We start from the raw sequence: 22,057 nt of genomic DNA on the forward strand, positions 1-22,057 counted from the left end.
CAGGGAGGTGAGCAGCGGGCGGGTGGCATCGCGCCTTCGAGGCCTGGGAGCGCTGGGTGGGGCGGGGGGGTGGCTTTGTTGGGAAATCTCCATCGTAATGGCCGGTGCTGCCGTTATCCAGCTCCCCACGGTCCGGGCAGAGGGGTGACGCTGCGCTGAGCGCCCTGTTTCCCTCACCTCATGAGGGGCTTCGTTGTTGCCGAGCCCCCACGGCACCCCGGAGCAGCAGCCGTGCCCCTCCTGCCTGTACCACCCCCGTACAGCCCCCAGCGAGAGGCCTCGAGCGGTCGGTCCCCTGTGCTCACGCACAGCCAAAACCCAGGTTTTAGCAGGACAACTGTTAGCAGAGCCCTGGTGACAAGAAGACACCGCTGCCCCCTTCATTTTGCAGCTGTTCCCTGAGGTCTCCTTTTTCTTGCAGTTTGTGCTGAAGCACAAAGAGTTTGCTCATCTCCGGGAGGTGAAGATGTTTCCCAACGCCCTCAATCCACACAAGGAGGAGTCGCGGGCACTGGTCAAAGCCATGATTGACCAAGTCATGGCACTGCACGGAGACATAAAATGGTTTCACATCGGATGTGATGAGGTGGGACTCCTCTTGAGCCAGGAATTTTTTTTTCTTTTGAGGAATGGTGATAAGGGCTGAGGCTTCTGCATTTCACTGGTGCCCAGGCCACATTTGGGTAGGATTTGGGGGACAGAAAACACCAACTCAAACCAGTGTAGAAAAGTCTTTTTGAGTATAAATTATTCCAGTAGCACAGGATGTCATTTCTATTGATCTGAGTGTAGTATCAAAAGTATTGAATGCAGTTTCTTAAAGCTAACTCCGCATGTGGTTTTAGGTCAAATGAGTGTTTGAAGTGGGATATCAGTTGGAGGTATTCATTAAGAATCATGTGAGTTTGGATGTAAGATGTTGTTGTTCTGGCCAGTTTATTCAAAGTAAGCCCTTTTGTGGTGGGAAGTGGTGGGGTTTTTTCTCTTGGTAGTTTGTCTCCTTGAGAAGAAGAACCTTGAGTTTCTTAAACCCATCCCTATGGCACGCAGATCCCCAAAATTCTTTGTGATCACCTTAACTGTACTGATACCAGCTTAGCATTTTGTATCATGTTGTGTGGGAACTAATGGCAAGGTTTTATAAAGCTATTTTTGTATTTATATACTCTCCATGTAGAATAAATGTGGTTTAGATAAAACCTGCTCTAAAACAGCAAAGAGTTTTAAATGCATATCCAGCTTAACAGGCCTAAATCTACTCTGCGTGGGGCCAAGTACGCTGGGGCCACTCTTGGACGTGCTCCCAAGTTACTTCTAGATTCACGTACAGATGATCTCCTTCCCCAAGATGGAAACTTCATTTTATGTAATTCAGGACCTTATGGATTGCTAGATTTGCACTGAGTAAATCTGGTGAGAGCTATTTCCAAGGACAAACATTCCAAAGACAAATACAGCGTGCATTAATTATTCTTTAAATATTTCAGTTTCTATAGGAAAATTCCTTTACATGAGGCATTTATGCACGGCCACAGTCTCCTACAGACTGGTAGAAATGCTTGCAGTGTCTTCAGCACCAAGAGGTGGTTTTAAATATGTCCACGCAGTGTGTCACAGCTGTGCAATAGGTTCTGAATATCATATGATTTCATGACGCTGTGTCAAACTCATTCTCCTTATTCCGATTCAAGAAATCAGGATTATTTGCTTGTTATTTCAGGTTTACTACCTTGGCGAAGGAGAGGAGTCAAAGCAGTGGTTGCAGCAGCCAGGCAACACTCCAGAGAAGCTGTGCTTATCCCACATAAAAGCAGTTGCAAGTTGTGTGGCCTCATCTTACCCCACTGTGACGCCCATCGTGTGGGATGATATGCTCAGAGGGATAAGTGAGGAAACACTGGCAGGTGTGTGACCGGTGATGGGGTGAGTCATATTTTGTAGTGTACAAAAAAGTTTACATGACCAATTAAAACAGATTTGTTGGCAGCTGAAAATAATGAAAACAACAAATCTGAGAATATGATATGAGACATGATCCATTAGACTAGACAGTAGAGACATTTAGTCCTTGGCTCTGTCACAGACTTTGTGTATGACTGTGGGCAAGTCTCGGCACGTACACTTTAGTTTTCCATCTGGTAATACACAATGACAAACAAAACAGTCATCATGCAGTGGTTGCCATCAATTCTACTTTCTTTACACATTAAAAAAAAACCCAACTATTAGCATTTGTGGTCTCAGTCTAAATTTCTATGCCTCTCACCACCTTCTAATGTTAGTTGTTGCTCTGTGCAGCGTCTGGTTCCAGTGGTGCAGACTCCCACAGAGAAGCTGTGACCCTGTGAGCATCGTTGACAGTATATGTGATCGTAGTGCACATCATGAGGAACTCTGATACCGAGTTGCGGGGTAGCTCCAAGGCCTTGACGTGACAAGTCTCGTTTGTTGAAAAATATGAAACCACTGCTAAAATTTGAGTAGTCCTGGCATAGACGGAGTTCCAGCATTTTCAGAACCACGTTGCATGTCTGCTCTAAACAGATTTAGACAATACCATGAAGAGCTGTGTAGCTCTTCCAGCTCCTCCAGCAGCGACTGCCCTATTCATGGCTTTAATAGTGGGAAATCATTTAAAAAAAAAGCAAATGGGACCCGTGCATTTTCCACAAGAGCAGCACAGCATCTAGCTAAGTGCACTCTACTGCCCCAGGCAATAACAGACTAAACAAATTAAAATGGGATGCTGTTAAAATACTGAGTTTCTGTACAACTTACTGCAGTTTCTTTAGGGGTCAGTTTCTCATGTTTAAAACTAGCCAGGGAGTTGATTATAAAAGGATTTAAAGCTAAACCTGTATCTTCATTTGTACTTTAAAAGTCTTGAAAAGCTAAGTTCTATGCAAACACAGCTCAGACAATCTCTAACTTAAAGGGCAAATATTTCCTTTGATTTTAGCTGAAATTTTGTGTGTACGGTTTCCAACTCCACCAGTTCAACCCAGGAGGTATACCGATAGTTTTAGGGGACTAAGAATGAGGTGGGCTTGGGATGGATGGGTTCTCCGATGAAGCATCACTGCTGATCCATATTAGTGGTTTCAAGATGTCCAAGGACTTAGTGGCCACTGGCATGTGAACCCGCGGGTTCGAAGCCCTGGCCAGGCTGAAAATGCCCAGTGGCACTTTGACTGTAAATGAAGAATTGTAGAGACAAGCCATAGTTCTAGTCATGTGCTACTGCACCAATAATATGTACTTAATTGTCACTTTTAAGTGTCTGCTTTCCATTACTTAGAAGAACTCTGTTCTTTTCAGAGTCTGGGGTCCCACAGCTTGTGCAGCCAATGATCTGGGACTATGCAGCAGACCTTGACGTGGAGGGCAAAGGTTTGTACTTCTCTGCTGAGCTGCTTACAAGAAGCAAAGAGCTGTTACCTGTTAAGCAAAATAGCCAAACCAAAATAGTATGATTAAAACATAACTTAGTTGGACACCAAAAAAATGTATTCTTGTTAAATTGCTTTTTATTGCTTTAGTAGCATAAACATAGTCCTTGTTTGATTGCACATAATAGTTGCTATTATTTATTTTATTTTTCTATTTACGCTTCCCCTATGAAGGACTAGTATTGTCTGCTGCTTAATTCTGTTCAAGTGGGCTATGGAATCACCGATGGGAGATTGAGAGGTTTTTCACAAGCACTGTCACATTAACTCTCCTTGTAGTAAAACCGGTGGGAGCAGATAGCTCCATTTTGAACAGCTCTGCGAAAGAAGCTTCAAGGCTTCAGGCATCTATAGAATTCAAAGGAAAAACTCCGAAGGGCTCCAGTCGGGCATCTAACATGCATACCAGTATTTCTTTGTTGAAAGAAGAATCGGTTGTCGGATGCTGTGCATGCTCGTTACATGCCCATGGCTTGTAGCATTGAAACAATTTAGCAGTTCAAGGGAATGGAATATCGTAACTGGGCACGTGAAAATAGGAGGGCAGCAGTGAAACGGGTTGCTCAGAGAGCGCATCAAATCTCCCGTCCTTGCTGATGCTCAACACCTGACGGGACGAGCTCAGCAGCCTGTGGTAACTGGACCTGGGTTCCTGTCGATTGGAGTGTTACAGTCAAAGCTGCAAACGGAGAAGAACATGTCTTGTAAGTGTTCTTCCGTGTCTTATTGCAGTGCATCTCATAGAGAAGTATCGTAGATGTGGCTTCTCCAAGGTGTGGTTTGCCAGTGCTTTTAAAGGAGCTACAGGAGTGAATCAGTCTCTAACGCTCATCGGACACCACTTAAAAAACCATCTTCAGTGGCTGAAAGTGGCAAGCAATAGCCCCGCTGATGTCCTTGAAGGTATCGCCCTGACTGGCTGGCAAAGGTAAGGAACATCTTTTTAAATGGTTCCGCAGATTATACGGAAGAAAACTTCCACCCAAAAACTCCCTAAGAGGTACAAGGAGGCCAGGGATTTGGAAGGGAACTTTGCAGCCCTGCAGTCCTTCCTGCTGGTCGCTGCTGGGCCTCACCCACAGAGTTCGGGTCAACTGCTGTGGCACTAATCAGGAGGAACAATTGTTTTGGCAGATGCCAACAGTAGCAGGTTGGGTTTGAAGACTTGAATGTGCTTTGTGCCACCTTGAACTGCTTATAGACAGCCTGGGTAACGGATGGCCTATGTCTGCACGTCTAATGTGAATTCAAATAGAAGAACTTGTTAATGTAATGAAGGAGTGAAAGGGTTTTATGCAGCAGTCAGGAGGTGTAAGGGAATACCAGAGAGCTGGATTCCAATTTCTGACCCTAATTTGGTTTGGGAAAGTAATTTGGTTTGTATCTGTTCTTACTAGTAAAACAGGAATACCCAGCGTTTCACAGATAGAAGGTCCCTTCTCTGAGACAGAAACTGATACTTCTAAAGCTCTTTGAATTTTAGTGATTGAAATATTAAAACTTCCCACTTGCTTAATATGTTCTAACAGTAAAATGTCTAATGAATGTTTTCTTATCTAGGTATGATCACTTCTCTGTTTTGTGTGAGCTTCTCCCTGTGGCAATTCCGTCACTGGCTGTGTGTCTGCAGGCGCTGGAGAATGGTACGGTGACAACTTTATTCTCTCAGCTAATGCCTAGCACAAGAGTGAAGTCACCTTGCCCTGAGGTTGGCACAGGCTTACTATATTTTGAGGTGGTTTGAATATTTGATTGTGGTCTGAATTATGAGCAATAAATTATACATCTTGCATGTTGGCAGTACAGGATTTGGATTAATCTAATTTACATGTAAATGATTAATTTTAACTAATCAATTTTTCTTAGAACTCAGCTAGGTAGTACACTGTCTGGTAAAATACTTACTGTAGTTTCTGTTTTCTTTACAGGCAGTTGCCAATAGAATTTTTACTTTTGTTTTTCTGCATTTCTTATTTTCAAAATAAAAAGCCCACAACCTACTTGTTCCTAACTAAGGCACTAAAAATGGAAATGGAAAGCTCATCGCTAGGAAGTGCTTTACCTGGCACAGGGCAGTTGTGTGAAAGCCAGTGTACTCCTCCTATTCCAAGTTTTTTTCTTTGCTCTATTTCCATTTTACCTTTAAAAAATCTTCATCCAAGGAGAACTACTAAGCCAATGCTGAGTACTCCAGAAAAAAAACACTTTTCTGAACATTGTAGTTATTTAGGGTCCTTTTACTTATTTCCACTGTCTTCTGCCAGGTGGCTATTCTGAAAAGACTAAAGAAAATGTGGAAAAGCTCCTGGGAATGCCCAACCTCGAAACTGAAACTTTCATGAGGTAAAATTCCAGTGGTGGGATTCAGATGCTTCTGATTGCATGGTAAGTTCAGAAACTAACCGGATTCTCTTTGGACAGCACAAGTGTGGGGACCTTTCCTGGGAGCAATATCCTTACGCTTGTGACGCAAATTAGTTTCTACCTCAAGTCATCAGTGGATGAACTTCTTGAAAGGAACAGGTGAGGCGGCGTACATTGATCTGGGGCTGTCTGCAGGGGTGTGGGGGCTGTATCGTCTCCAAATGGGGCATTCATTCAATAATTCTGGCGAGGTCATTAGTCACTCGCACATCAAGCTCTGCATTTCAGGCATTGCATCCCTATAGATTGACACCTCAGCAGAATGGAATATGTAGATGCAAATTTATACTATTTCAGCAGATTTCCTAAACACTATGTGCTACCTTATTTCAAGAATCAACTTTTTTCCTCAATTAAATCTTGCTGTTATTTAGTTAAGATGAAACTTTTTAATGGTGTGGTTACAAAAAAAAGAGCTTGAAATTAAACTTTAATTGCAACAGATGATCAGTTACTCTCATCCACTAGGAACATTTTTTTACAAGCTAGTTCCAAAAATACGTAGACTTAAATTTACTTACTCCTTAAGCATTAGCTCTGTTTGTGCAGAAGTTCAGCTAAAGCCCTATCACCGCCCTGTCAGCCTACAAACACGTCACAGCTGTTTCACCAACTGCTCTCACTAACATCCGTTTTCAGGTACGTCACAGGCTGGTTCAGCCCCTACCACAGAAAAAGGAAGATTATTCATCCTATAATACTGCATCACTTTCAGCCAGATGCAGTAAGGTAACACCACTTATTTTGCATTATAGGGGAAAGAAAGTCGGTCATATTTTGGACACTCGAGTAGATACAGTTTTGAGTCCTTGCCTCTTTCTATAATTGTTTCAGAAGTATCAGTGGAAATCAAACAATATGAACTATTTATAATACGGGTTTAAACAGAAGAACATGTTTATCTTAGTCTGCCTCCTATTGAACAAATTCTTTGAATAGAAGGACAAAATTGGTCTCTGAAAAGCTGTCCCTTCTCCACGGAGCCGCTGCCTCTTACAGCAGGTGTTGGCCTCAGCGTAGGAGCTCACCGTGCGCCCGGTCCCAGGCTGGGCTTGGAATAAAACCAGTCCCCTTTCCCCGGCACTCTCTGTGCTTTTCAGATTCATGCCGATCCATGCTAAATAGCTAATTTACGCCTTCTTGTGCTGTGATAAGGTGAATATCCAACTGCATCCACTCTTCCTGATTAAAAACCAGAATTAAAGTCTCACAGTGGGTTTCATTTACGCTTAAAATGTGTATAGTGGCTTTTTGAGCTCACATTTCGATACTTTAAAAGTCATTGCATAGGAAAAGTGCCGAGATTAATGGTACTTAAACACAAGCAGCATCAACCTTTTGCCATCTGCACAAAATCAAGTCCTTTGAGCTTTTGTAATAGACGCTGCTTTTCCTGTAAAGTCATTTTAAGGACTGTACTCCCTTGAAAAGGCCCTGTAAGACGATCACAGAACTCACCCTTGAGACAAAGCTCAGCTGCAAATTTGATTGTTTCTTCCTTCTGATTTCTGCTTAGTCTTCTCTCCAAGTGGCATGCCGTGGTGCAGGACCTCCAAGCAGCCATGGAGCAAGTTTTCCACAAGTGTACTGTAGAGGAGTGGATGGAGGAGAACGTCCAGCCCAGCCTCCAGAAGCTGCAGCAAGTGGTGGATGATTTGGATGAAGCAATAAAAGCACAAAATTAGGGGTATTTCAGTTAGCGTGTCTTATTCCATGGGAAAACACGGCTACTGGAAATCTGCAACTAGTCACGTAGCTAGAGTTTGTCATCTTGAGAGCTGAATCAAGAACTGTGATTAAACAAAAGTGACCTGGAGGCATAAAGGAATTTATTAGTGTAATAGGCTTCAACTCTGATTTAATTTTCCTGTCTTAACACATTGCTGAGCCTTAAGTCACCTGCCCTGTAAGTCAGATTTGCTCCCCATGCATAATAGAATGCAGTAGTGAGTCACAACTCAGCTGTATTACAAGACAGGAGAAAATGCCAGTTTCTTCCAAATTCAGTATTTGCAGCAATAGACTTTCTTACATTACAACGATCTGGAAAAGTTCTACTCTGGTTAGTAGCCAACATGTCCTCCCTTTGCAATTTCCATAAAAAGGTAGATTTAGGGTACGTTAAACATGCTTTGCTTAAACATGTTCTGTACTGGGGCTCCTTCCTCTTTCGGGTATGTTCAGAGATGTGTCCTACCATTCCATCATGGCAAGTCCTTCTGCAGCATGTAGCAGCTGATTTGATCAATTTTGGTTTGAACTTTTTCAGTCTTAGTAATACATAAAACCATTGGTCCAAAATGGAGTTTTGCTTAGCTTCACAGCAGGAAATTAACATCCGGCTTTTTGCAGAAGCCTGAGCAAAGACCTGCTGCCTGGGCGCTCACTGGGGTACTGCAGGTGCATGAAAGAGGACAGGGACTGTGCCAGAACAGAGCAAGAGAGCTCCAGAAAAGGGGCTTCTTACCCATAGTGAAGGTGAGACACAGACTTGGAGGGAAAACCACCTTAACACATTGGGCTGCTTGACTTTTTACCAAAGCAGCATCTAAGCTAAGCCTAGTTTCATCCCCACAGAAAAGCACCGTCCCGGTCACTTCACAGCATTACTGCACTATGTAAACCCTGACTGAGGCTGCAGGTTCATCCATATTTGAAGCACGACTAAAATCTGCTGAATACGAGGGAAAAATGCTGGTTTATTCTGCTTTAATGTTGAACTTTTACTAATGTGTAGCAATATGTTTTGTGGACTTAACTGGACCATTAAGATAATCATCACAATGGAAAATAATTCAAAAGGCTGGTAGTTAAGTAAACTATTTTGCCATGAATATTAAAAATACTCCTTCCTTGTTTGCTTCATTTATTTCTTTCTTGAAAGCCTTATTTTGGAAGCACAGGTATTGAAATTTTCTTGGAACAATCTAATAAAGAGCACAGCTCTAGATACAGAAAGTACAAGTAGTACAGCATAAGATAAATCTTCAGCTTATTTAATGAGAGCTACAGGAGTTTGGTCCACATGCACATTTTTATCCAAAAAGAATCAATTGCTGTGGGTACTTTAATTACAAAAGTCTCATACCTTGAACTAAACAAGATCTTAATTTATTTTGCTTTAATAAATCCTTTGATACTCAAATTGTTTGTGGAAACATTTTTTGTTTGGTTGGGGTTTTTTGCATGTGGCATGTTGGTTTGGTTTAGAGGGGGGGAAATGCAAATATATTCACCAGTGGAGAGTTGGATATATCCGCTTCACGAAATGGGAAGCTGAGCTGCTGTAAAAGAGCAAAAGCAGAGTCAGTAATGAGCGAGGTATTTGGGCTTCCTCTACTCTGTCCCATCCCATCTTGTCCCCCCCAACTCCTTCAATACATCCGTGCCAAGGAGTAATTTAGACAGCCATTCATATTTTAACAATTTTAATTAAAAACAATATAAAAGACTACAGTAACACAAAACAAGTTATCAAAGTTGATTTTATCAACGGGCATTTTTTAAAAAAAAAAACTATACAAGCCCTTGCTGAAATTCTACTGGCAATTTTAAAGTAGGAAAGCAATTTCTAAACATGTTCCAGAAGTACTTTTGCCTCTCAGTAACTCACTACAGTGTCAGAACTACCACTCTTTACTGTGTAAGCCAGCTTCGGGTTTGGTATCTGTGTAACTTCATAAATACAGCACAACAGTCAGATCTCAGCTATAAATACTTCAATTTTCTTTGATACATGTACAATTGATTCTAGTCACTGGAATATCTCATTTTGTGAAGTATAAGAATATTAGATTATAGCTTAGATAATGCAACTTTCTCCCTCTGTCCAACATGCAGCCCCGCTTTGTTCAGTGCAACAGCCAAGGCCGTCATCCCACCCAACCCCATACACGCAGGTACCTTCAACCGCGCTACTCGGGTTTAAGCTGAAGCAGCTGACAAATGGCACTTACACAGTTAAAGGACCTAATAAAAAGTGTTGGCTATATGGAGCAGGGGGTTACATCTAACTTAAGATCTTTTATGCAGGTTTGTAAATCATTTGTAAGTCAAACTACAGCTGCTTCATCTCAAATTACTAGACAGGCCGAGATGCAAAAACCTTAACAAATACACCTGTAACACTCTTGTAGGAGTGTCTAATTTCCTAACCAAAACTGGTCTGTCACATCATTCCTTTTAGTACAAGCTAACTTTACATCAGGCGCACATAAGGCTTTTTTTCTGGGCCTTTCAACATGCTGGGCCCAAGAGAAGTGAGGAAAACTATCCAAAAAAGCCTTCACAAAATGGTAAGAAGTGACAAGAAAAGAGAATCAGAGAAAGGACTAGTGGAAAGAAGAACAGAACCTGTCCCAAGTTGGCACCTGCTGTTCTAAACAGTTCCTTCAAGCTGCATCACCTCACTGAGGAGCCTGCTGGCATTGCCATAACCAAATCCACAGCAACAGCAATTTGCAAATTATTTTTCCATGCAGACAGTTACTGCAAAACATGAAAATCTGGGTATATCTGCCAAGTACAAAACACAAACAGTTTCTGAAGATGGGAAGCTCAGATGGATCAAGAGAAATACACATTCAGGCATGACATCCAAGCGCGCAGCTGCGCCAGCCTTTGCCTGCGCCGAAGGTCAGTATCACGCAGCTCCTGGTTGATGCATCAGCCAGCGGTGCCTGACACACGGACAACAGGCAGAACACGGCACTTGAAGAATTTACTCCCTCAGTCTTCACATTAGCTCAGTCTATGGAACTCTGGCTCCCATTTGAAACTCTGCTAGTTCGTATGGCGACAGAGCTGCCAAGCGCAAAACGGAAAGGGCACAAGAGAGGAGCACACCAGCTGTTCCAAGTGACTCGCTGAGGAGGCAAAATATTCTTCCCTGGACACACAACGCATGCCAGCAGTCATCCCTCTCCTGCCTACCAACAGTGGGCTACAGAGGTGTGAGGCGGACACTACACAACATCTTTAAAGAGGTGATCATTGGACATCAACTCAAAATGCAATTTATTCCACAGAATGTAGTTCAAGCCATGTTCTATTTCACTGCAGATCATTCCCCTTTCTAGAGATTCTGAATTTGCCTTACATTGTTTTGGTCTTTGTATATTGCATAGTCCATAAGTACATACATTACCAACATCACCAATGTACAGCGAGCTCAATGCACAGAACAGCTCAACAGAAGCAAGACACACAACGCAGTGTAAGGTTAGATCAAAGGTGGATTTTCAACTGGAAAACCACAGCATGGTTGGTATCTTCCACACAACCTTAGCTCTCATGGAAACACAAAAGAAACCCAGTACAGCCAAGAGTGAATGCAGGTAGTTTTGCCTGTTTCATCCATGGTCAAATCTGTGTGCTCAGAATGTAAGTGCACACCCATACACGTACTCCCGCTGAATAGCCTTGCTACAAAGCAGCAGTTATCTGCAGTTTGAGCTCTTTTGCTTACATTATACCATTAAACTCTCTTTCGGTATTTCTCACTGGAAGTGCTTAGAACACCTGATGTTCTCATTTCACAGTGGGCAGGAAAAAAAAAAAAAAGGAAGAAAAAAAAAAAGAGCGCTCCAAATTCCCAATCTCATTCTCCTCTCTCTAAAATGAGTGCCACCTAGGGTATATATTACAGTGGATTTAAATAAAGAACTCTCCCAAGTGTTACACCCTGCAGTATTTTTTTTTTTAAACAGGTTTGATGATTATTCTTAGCTTACAGCTGTGCTTCAGAGTAAAGGCCAAATTTAGCTAATTGCCTGCAGCCTAATTTTCCCACATTCACACATAGCAGCTCCCCAATTCCAGTGATGAGGGGTGGAGACTGAAAGCCACATGATTAGCCCCCCAACTGAGAGGGCTTCACAAGCATGTCATTTGGCAGAGGTCTGCTTTGATACCTGATGTGATTACAAGTTTCATTTCTTATTTAACAGAAATAAATTAAACAACTGAGCTGCTGCATGAACAGCTACCTCCCTGTTACAGTCTGATGGCTCTTTCAAACCGACAGTAAGAGCACTTTTGTCTCAGCTCACACACTGGGTGTAAAAGGCTGTAAGTGAAATCTTGGTACAACCCGTTCTTGGGTCAGATAAGCACGTGCTTAGTTTCAGTTACGGCTGGAACACACAACAGGACACAGCTTCTGCTGAAATGTTTTCACAGCTTTCTCTTCTGTAGAGGTAGAGTGCTCTGAAACAAGAACGCAGGTTAAGTCCTGAAGAAACCGCTGCCGGAAGACATTTGCTGCTGGCCAAATGTGAAAGCAGAGCACACAGTTACCTTGTACCCTGTTCAGATCTCCTAGAGGTAACTGGAATTATTTTCTAATTCAGGTCTTAAGACCATACAGTTCCTAAATAAAACCTCATGAACTTTAATACAAGCAGTTTTAGCATGTTGAAGGAATTTTCAGCTCTTTACAACTTTTTTCTTGTACTGAAAAGTTGATACAGGCCTGATGACATTTTAGTTCTAGACGGAATACGTTGGCTAACAGAGGTAGCTTTTACTTCAAAAAATACCTTGGAAAATTTATATTTTAACCATTTGTGAAACCGTTGGTCAGAACAGAGGACACTACACACACCTGGAATAAAACACGGGTGCAAGTCAAACATTGGATCTATCCCAGCTATCTTAAAGTTATTTTAGCACTTTGGTGTCATTTCAAGTGAGGAAATACTAAACAAATCTAGGCTGCCATCAGTCTTCTCCCTACCTAAAGTAACAGATGTGCTTTTCTTCCTTTCTAAATACACAGTTAAAATAGTAAGTGTTGAGGTCTGGAAAAAGGTTCTTCTATCTCTGGGTAGCCTATGCCCACAAGTTAAGCAAAACAGGATTAAGCTAGAACATCGCAAAGATGTTGAATCATCGCAACGTGATCAGTTTTTGTTTACTCTTTATGGCTCCTTGGCAAGCCCAAGAGAAGACAGACAGTATATATAACAAGTTGATCAGCCTGGTCTTTCCAATTGCAAGACAGCCACTACAACTAATTTCCACTGGTATCTAGTGGCAAGTTAGTAGTAGAGAATATAAAAGCGCCACTATCCTGCATCACCTAATTGCATACATTAAGCTGCTTAAAACCAATTTAGCAATATATTTAGTCATTTATAGCACTTCAAGAAAAACCTCAAAGCATTGTGTTACAAGTTACAAATTCAGCTCTTCTGCGTTCCATATACTGTACCTGCAGCAGATGTTTGCAGTAAGTGGAAGTTTACATCTGTATCTCCCACTTCATTAATGGGAAAGCAATAAGTGATTTCACACCAATTCATTAATAAATAACTATTCCTAGACAAGTTTGATGAGCTGACAAAGTTCAAAAGCCAGAAATGTCCACATGCAGGAGCTAAAGCAAAGGAGCAAATAAACCAGAATTTGCTTTGGACTCTACAATGGCAATACTGGGAACGTGGACCTTGAAGCAGTTTCGCACTAAAAAAGGTGCCCTAAGACACATTCCTCCCATTCTAAATGCACATGTAGAGAAATGCCCAGGTCAAGATTGTGAGGGATTTCTTTTTCTGAAGATCAATCAGTATCTTTTCCAGATGTTTGAAAGCCTCTGCTTTCCTCAGCTCACGATGACTACTGATATTTATCCTGTGGTTCATCCGCATCACTAGCCTCCGTTTCACTGCTCTGAGAGAGATCTTGTTGGCTCTCTATTCTGTCCAGTTCCAGAAAACTAGTAATGAGTTTGGCAACGGCTTCCACATCACTGTGGAAAATAAGAAACAATGTAAGAGTTAGTGGAACTGTGGTGTTGACAAGGACAGGCACGCTAATTCTTCAGAATAACTGCTTGAAGGGCCAGTCAACATACGGCATAGAATATGACTGACAGCATCCCAGTTTTGAAGGCATACCACACCAAGCCATTACCTCCACATCAGAACAAATCAATCCTTTTCCCACAGTCCCTGCTGCAATATTCCTTACTATCAATTCTTAGAATAAATCCTGTTAAGTGATAAATACCCTGAGTGTTTGCAAAATAGAATTAATCCCCTCTGCCATTGCACAGCTGAGCTAGTGAAGGTAACTACAGCAGACATGCAACACTAAAGGGATCTTAGATTATCTAAATATGATCCATCTCCTGCTGGGAGATGGTGTTACCCAAATGTCTGCAACAAAGCATTAAAGAGTTTAAAAAAGTTAAACTGAATAACACAAAGTCATATCAGCAAATACAGAAATGGAGCTAAGATAAGGCTCAGTAGTTGACAATTACTGATCCACGTGATTGCTATTTCCCACCTTACACATTCTAATTAAAAAAAGTCCACACTGCACCTTCTACAGCCCAACACTGCACTCTGAGTCAGTGGGTGTGAAAATCCAGTGACAAATCGTAGCACAACCAGGTAACCCTTCCCAAAATATCGCACTGTCTCCTCTTCCACGTTCACATCTCGGATCTCATTCAGTAGAGCCACTACTGTAAACAGATGTGGAAAACAAAGTAGTCTGTTAGCATTACGGTAAACTCTCAGCACTGCTACTAATGACTTCCCCGACTGGGGCTCTATGCTCTGGAGTGCTATTGCTCTGACCCCATACAACTGGGGCAGTCCTGCAATAGCGAACACTTCCCGAGCTACTCCAGCAAAACAAACGAGGAAAGACTACAGCACACGCTAGCTGTATAGGCCCTAATGAACAAGATAAACTAATGGTCCCCAGCTCCTGGGAGGCAGTGTATTACTTATGTTTCCCACTTTAATGACAGTTTTAACTATTTTTCTGTAGAGTAGGTAAACAGGTGTTAAGTTTACTGTAACTGAATACTGAAAGATTTAACTGTTCAGAGCATTTGCAGATCTCTGGGTCCCCACGTTAACGGTACTTGAAACAGATATTGCCAAATAACCTCTCAGGAAGAGATGTGCTCAGCTCCAGCATATCAACATACCTTGAAGAAAAGTTCAGAAGCATTAAACATTCTTCTCTCCACATCTCTTACCTTTCATCTCCAAAACAACTGTTTAAAAAACAATTCAACTTCAGGAAATTCCAAATTGTGTCAGTTTCCTAAGCATATTGAGAGTTGGTTTGATTTAGACTAGCAAGCAGAATAAAAAAATCTGACATTGAAGAGGATCCTACTTTAGTTTACAATGGAGCTCCTGTCTCACAGTGACTCACCCAAGTCACACATTATACCTCAACTTCTGTTACTCCAACAGGAAGCTCAAAAGAAATGAGACACCGCGTTAAGCTGAGCCTACTGAATATGCTGGTTTAAATGCATATTATGTATCTGCAAGATATAACATGCCTGCTAGCATATGATATCTAAAGATTTGCCTGCTACCAAAACCAGACTAGAATATAGAAATCTCAACTCCTGTATCCGCAATTTAAGGTTTTCACCTGTCCCACCTGCAAAGCAGGCTAGCCAAGGGAAATACAAACCTGCATGTTAACATCCCAAAGGAATGGCTAAGACTATTATGTAAAGCAATGTGTAAGCCTAGTTACCTGGAATTAAAGTAACTAACAAGATGCATTCAGCAACCTAACCTGAAAAAGCATTTGGGTCCCAAGAAGCAGATTATTACATCCAGTGCTTGGGAACAAGAGAGATCCGGAAACAGATGTGATTAATTTGAGTACAGAACTCCAGAAACCCCTATTAAATGGGCATATATGCACTTCTGTCTGCTCACCACATTTACTATCACAGATAAGGCTTTCTCACCTTGTTCGTTGCCTCCTTTTGAGAAGGTCAGTATTTTTTTGTAAAGATTGAATGTTTTCAGGCAGACTGTTCCCTTGCTCTTATCAAATACAGCTTCCTGGAAAATTGAAAAAAAAAAAAAGCAACATTTTCTTAAAAACATCATCAGTAGCTATATATCAAAGTAAAATAAGAAATACTTATATGGGAGAATAATGTTAGTAACACAGAAAAATATACAGTTATTTTAGAGACAGTACTTTATTATTAGACCATGAAAATCACAATCTTGCTCCTGGCTTTAACAGAGATTTTATTGTAACTCTTGTGTTACTTCTAGAAGGAAGTTAAAGCTGGTTACGTTGCCCCTCTTGCCACTTTTCTTATGTAATAAAAACTTTGCCTGAAATCAAATTTGAACACTAACTTGGAGCTTCTTTAATTTTCACTTTTGGTGTACACATTTGGCCTACAGTATAATCATACAGTGAACATAAATTCTAGTTACACTTTTTACTAACCTTCACTAACTCCATCAAAATTCCGGTGTTGTGCTGTATGAGCCAGGCTTACACCAGATTTAAAATATCCCTGACAGTTGATGAAGAGACTTGTATGTGTGGATTGCTTATTCTAATAACACCACAGGTCAGTAATGTGACAAGCCTATACAGCAGGTTATTGCTCTCAGTCCTACTCCCAACAAATCAACATCCACAAGATTATAAACCAGCTTCACAAACACCACTCTTTTCCCAGTGGAAAACAGCCCAGTAGCCTGGAGCTACCCCATTTAATGGTTGTTCTGTCATTAGCTGGTACAGTAAGTACAAAACCACGTTGCAGTTCAATGTGCTATTCTTTCTCCCTCTTATATAAAAACAGCAAAAGGCCACAAAACAGTTTGGGGCAAGTCTCCCCTTAAAAAACACTTATATTTAACTTCACATTTTCATGCTTGTGTAGTGAAAGAATTACTGCCTTAATTCTAGTCCTAGTATAGCAACCCCAAAGGGTTTCCTCAAAACCAAAACACATAACTTGTCTGTTTGGACTGAGTAAGTTCATGGGGCTGAAGGGCATGTGGCTGCTGGAATCAGCATCTGCCAACTGTTTCTAAACTCACACAACCTCATTTCCCAAGTTCAGCATCTTACCTCCCACTGGTCCAGATTCTGTGCTGCCACAAAGAAACACCCGGCCATATAGAAGAGTTTCCATGCCAAGCTGTCTGAACAATGCAAAAAAATGCACAAATTTAGTTTGGTTTTTTTTTTCCTTCTTTAGTATTCAAGCAGTTTTAAAAGCAACATGTTCCCTTTAAAGGCAACAAAAGGAAAAAAGGTTTCTCTGATGCAACATTTTTGCCTTTAATTGCAATGCAAGCTATTTTACAGTGCTCTCCCAGGATAAAAATACAGAAACTCTTTGCATATTTTTCAAAGACTCCATGTACACTGTGCTCCAAACTATGCAGAATTATAAGCATATGTATTATTGGCAAGGTTGTAACATCACTACATCTTTCTTTTCCCTAAAAGCAAAGGCATGTTAAAAGGCATCAACAAAACTCTCAACCTGCTCTCAACCACCACATATTTGTGCTGCGGAGGAGAATGGTAAGGGACAACGGAAATTCACTGAAGCAAACATGTTTCTTCATAAAAGGAAGCAGCCAGCTCTCTTGACAAACAAACATTTGCATTTCATGTCTTGGAAATGTTTCCATATAGCAGCCTAAGCAATTTGCTTACTCAGACTTTTACTGAAACCAGAGTAGAACTGTCCTCAGTATCATTTCAGAAAAATTTGTTGCAATGTCTTAAGAAAAAAAGGTTGATATAGCTGGTGACTTAAGCAGCTTTCACTGGACTTTGCTCTTAAAATAAAAATACATTGAGTATATTGGCAGTATATTCCTATACACTATTAAGTCTTAAAATTTGATGTTAACAGGATGCAGCCAGAGAATCCCAGGACAGCCTGCAGGATCAATTCCATAGATGGCACTTGGTGCGTCCGCTGTATTACAGGGGGGCAGGAAGGAGCCGTAGCTGTCTGTTCTCTAAAGGTGTTTTTATGGGTAATCTCTGCCAGTGATGATTTTACAGTTTCCAGAGAAACAGAGCACTTCCATCAAAGGCAAGGTAATCATTTCATTATGGTGGCACACAATCATTATACGTCTTCCCAGGAGAGCTCTGAGGCCCAGCTAATCACATTTATAAAACACGCTGAAAGTACAAAATGCCACAGAGTACTAATCATTATTAAAAATACTCTTACAAATGGAAAGGGAAGCTGAGTAAGAAATAGAGCATTAAAGCACAGTAAGTCACACACAGGCAACAATTATTATTGGATTTTAATATTCACACCACAAAATGTGACAGGTACTTATACTGCCTTTGTAAGGCCAGACAGAAGCTGCAGAGAGGAGTCATCAGCATGAAAAACAGATCAACAGGAAATAATTCTTCAAGAAAAATGATAGACCATTACCTGCACTATAATAAGCAGCAGCCAAACCTATGGAGGCTATTCCTAGGATAAGAGGGGAGAGAATTAAGACAAAACAGCAGCTCAAACCACCCTGATGAAAAACATATGAATATTTACAAGTTCATCAATTTTCAAAAAAGGCACAAATGTGATTGCAACATTGATCACTTTAAGAAACAGTCAGTTATTTTCTCTGAACTCAGTAAGAAACACCCTCTCATTCTGCAAGGATACTAAAGAGCACAGGGGCTGAAGTCAGAAATAAAAGGTTGTGACAGAATTGGGAACAGAACTTCAGAGGGACACTCAATCTAACCATTACACCATACTTCCTCTCAAGCGCAGTACAACATTGAGCATGCTAAACACTAGAACGGTTATTACACTACAACGGTTATTTTTCCCCTCTAAGTGCTCTTTGGAGCCAAAAGAACACTTCTGCAATAAAGTTGTGTCCTCCCACTGAGGAGGAAGCAGTGGAAAAGTGCCTCTTGCCCCAGAGTGCTGCTGCAACTGCAAAGATCTTGTCTCAATGAGAGTTTGACAACACAACATCACTGAAAGCAATGACAACGTTGTAGAGCTAGTGCAATGGGATCAACTTAGCTGGAAAGCAGAATATGCCACATTTTCCCCACTAGCTCTCTCAGTGTGGTCCTGAAAAGTACCACTCCCTATATTTTTTTCTGCATATTGAGTAGTGTTTAAAACCAGATGCCTTTCAGAACATCCTTTATCACTTCCTATTTCATATGCACAGTGCCGTTAAGGGTTCACTGCCAACCACACGTAAGATATAACCCCAGCATCGCTCCACTGCACATTTTTCTATTTCTGAAAACCTAGATGTTTTCCAGTGTAAGCATGCATTCCCTTCCGAAGCTTCACATTTACATTGCTACATGGCATATAATAAACTTTCTTCATCTTTTAGGACTCCCTCAAAATTCTGTCCACGACCTTCTGAGGTTCTGCAGATGACAGACTGTAATAATTACCAGTCTCACAGTGAAACTACCACACTGAGAAGGAGACTTCAGACTCATTTAGCGGCTATGCTAAAGGAGAAGTTCAAAGCATGATGATTCCTCTTCTTCAAAGAAAAATGCCTAAAAGACAGGCATCTCTTGTTAGAGGCTCTTTCAGGAATTTATTCTGCGACTCCTTTCCTTTAAAGTAAGCTCTGGAATAAACTGAGGAATATTATGGTCTTACCAACAAAGAGAGACCAAGATCGGATGCCAGGTGACCTCTTCAGATGAAGATGGAAACTTGAGCGGTTTTCAACCAACATGTACATCTTCAGAAGAAACTCGCAACAGCCCAGTCTGACTCATGAAACCTCACTGACAAAAAAAAAAGATGATTAAAAAGATAATTTAAAATCATTGCTGACTCCAACACTCTCCCTTCCTAGCACTTGTCAAGAGTTATCAAGTCTTAATCTAGACTCTAAAAGATGTTCAGGGTAAGAACAGTCTTTTTTCCACAGGAAGAGCAATAGACGCATGTAAAAAAACTTGCACAACGACAACAGGAATCTGAGCTCTTTGAGAAACTTCTCGTTTGGGGGATAAAAGTATCTTCCTTTCTATCACAACCAGATCCCAGAAGAAAATGTGAAAAACAAGAACGTGGAACAATGTTGTTGCTAATTCATGCACACTTCAAACAAATAAAACAACAAGAGCAATAGAAAGTTCTTTGACAGCATTTTTCCTGCTAACTGCCAAGGCTGCCATGAAGGACTACCCTGGCAGCTGAAGCAGGACAATGCAGCCTTCTGCAGCACAGACTTTGGGTCTCTCATCCCCAACAGACCAGCAAGGGTTACAGCCTCAGCCCAGCAGTGCCAGTGTCACATAATGCCGTATATGGCATTCCAATCTTTCAAGTCAACTCAAGAATAAAACCGGGAGATTCCAAACAAGAAGTATGTTTGTCTCTCGCCAACAAGACTGTGCCTCCAACCTAGTCAGAAAATATCGGTAGAGATTAAAAAGAAAGGTACTAATTAAAAACAGGAAGAGCTGAGAAATCCCAAGCAACATTTTCAGCAAGTTTTTACTATTTACAGCATAAAATTGTTTGACTTCTGGCATGATTGCGAGCTCCAGTGCAAAAACCAATCCTAGCCTAATGCTCTCAACACAAACATAAAGACTGACTTGTACTAGATGCAAGACGCAAACAAGGACCCAGCTGATATTTCAGAATTGCCCCTAGAGAAAGGACAGGCTGCATACTGCTTCTCTTGCACAAATTGGTAGAGATGCATGTCATTATTATGCAGACCAGAATCCAGTAAAAGTAAGTGGGAAATGAAAGCATGGGCTAAGCATTGTGTCATGATGTTAGCATGGTATACCTTGGCCTTAATCACGGATATCTTCCATTTTGCTCTTTTGTGTTACAACCTTTGTATCACTTAAGGTTGGGCGTTTTAAACAGACTTGCCCAAAACGGATTTATAAAAAGGACATCTACTTTTCTAATCAGTGTAATGAAGCTCAATATCTGTGAAGCATTCTGGGGACTGCAGGAGCATTAAACAGCTGGTTTACTGTCAAATACAATGAACGCCAACTCCTTCTATTGACTTGGTACTTTAACCATTAAATAGCCAACTGTTCTGCTCACAGAGCCAGCTCCTAGCAGGTTGGCATTAAGCTGTTGTTAGCTGCCCACAATAACAGGCTTCCAGAAGAATGCCCATATTAACAGGTTTTTGAATAACCATGGAAAACACTTAGGGAGCAGGCCCAAGCACATCCAGGTTATTACAGAATTCCTTCAGTCATCTTGCTGTTCTTAGATACTACATGACACTCCTGCAATTATGCACCAACTAGCTAGTTTAGACACAAAGCTCCAGGGATTTATTTCTTTTTAATTTAATAAAGCAGAATTAGCCAAGTCTTTTCAGTGAAATAAAAAGCGCATATGACTTCAATTTTAATCTCTTAGCAACACATCTGAGAGAATCTGAAACCAAGAGACAAAGCCACTTACACATAAGGCACACTCCATCTCCTCTGGATGTTAAGCATCAAATTTTAATTTTCAAGCGACTCCTGCGAGTTGCTCTCAATATATCGGAAAATATTTCAACACATACAAAGCTTTCTCGTGCCTGCAACCTAAAAAAGATATCAACAAGTTATCAAATACATAAAGACCACTGCAGAAACCTGGCTGTATTTCACAAACACACCCTACTTAAAACACAATTCACATATACACCAGTTATATCCACTAATGTGAAATCCATTAGTGTGAACTTCAGTATCTCCCCTCCATATTCATTCAGTGAAGTCTAACCATGCAAACGCCAGTGTCAGCTTCGGTTGAACACTCAAAGTCGGGGCAGCTGCTTGCAAGATCAGTGCCTCAGGGAATAAAAAGCACCAAAGCAGCTTCTTAAAAGTTACACTTAATAGAATAAGTCATAAACATACCTTTATGTGAACACCAAAGTTTTACTATGACAGTTTTACAATTACACAGAGAGAGAGACACCTTTGGGCTGCTAATTTTCCTTGAATGTGTTGGGTTTGACATTAAACTGGTCTCCAGCACTGAAATAAACACCCATCTACTTCCCCCAAGCTCCCGACTGAGGGTGAGTGAGCAAAAGCCATCCGAACCACCACCGTGAAATCTTTACTACGGACACCTATCGAGGCGGGACCGCGCACCGGGATGCGTTTCCTTCGCCCCGCGTTCCGCACCCGCCTCCCCCCGTCAGACCCAGGCACTAACCGCTCTCCCCTTGCTGCGCGTCCCCCCGCAATGGGGAACAGGGCTGCAGCGCTGCCAACACCCCATAAACCTCGGGCTTCCCCCCGACCCCGGGGGATAACCCCAGTCCTTCAGCCGGGACTCGGCCCCCACCAGGCTGAAGAGACAGCGACCCCCGGCCGACACACCGCCCACCACCAGCTCCTCAGGAGGGGCCGCCAGCCGC

The 22,057-nt window shown here is 41.6% G+C and overlaps 2 protein-coding genes across 3 annotated transcripts; one reads left to right on the forward strand and one right to left on the reverse strand.

The window, feature by feature from the left end:
- Positions 1 to 97: 97 nt before the first annotated feature.
- Positions 98 to 7,591, forward strand: HEXDC (hexosaminidase (glycosyl hydrolase family 20, catalytic domain) containing). Its single transcript, XM_009888897.1, has 10 exons — positions 98 to 130; positions 422 to 586; positions 1,721 to 1,904; positions 3,319 to 3,390; positions 4,182 to 4,377; positions 5,010 to 5,092; positions 5,714 to 5,792; positions 5,871 to 5,972; positions 6,513 to 6,602; positions 7,390 to 7,591. Exons 1-10 carry the CDS (start codon positions 98 to 100, stop codon positions 7,556 to 7,558), a joined length of 1,173 nt encoding a protein of 390 aa, XP_009887199.1. The 3' UTR covers positions 7,559 to 7,591.
- A 5,684-nt stretch (positions 7,592 to 13,275) lies between these two features.
- Positions 13,276 to 19,432, reverse strand: LOC104289721 (chromosome unknown open reading frame, human C17orf62). 2 transcript variants are annotated; one of them, XM_009888715.1, is made up of 6 exons: positions 19,306 to 19,432; positions 18,091 to 18,132; positions 16,746 to 16,819; positions 15,610 to 15,706; positions 14,202 to 14,346; positions 13,276 to 13,623 (listed from the first exon to the last, which is right to left on the reverse strand). In XM_009888715.1, the coding sequence occupies exons 1-6, from the start codon at positions 19,388 to 19,390 to the stop codon at positions 13,491 to 13,493; spliced, it is 576 nt and encodes a 191-aa protein (XP_009887017.1). In that variant the 5' UTR covers positions 19,391 to 19,432; the 3' UTR covers positions 13,276 to 13,490. The 2 variants fall into 2 exon arrangements, with proteins under 2 accessions (XP_009887017.1, XP_009887026.1); XM_009888724.1 differs by lacking the exon at positions 18,091 to 18,132 and having other exon boundaries at positions 19,306 to 19,390.
- Between the last annotated feature and the right edge of the window lie 2,625 nt (positions 19,433 to 22,057).

Source organism: Charadrius vociferus, unplaced genomic scaffold (assembly GCF_000708025.1).
Source record: "Charadrius vociferus isolate BGI_N301 unplaced genomic scaffold, ASM70802v2 scaffold281, whole genome shotgun sequence".
NCBI classification, from domain to species: domain Eukaryota; kingdom Metazoa; phylum Chordata; class Aves; order Charadriiformes; family Charadriidae; genus Charadrius; species Charadrius vociferus.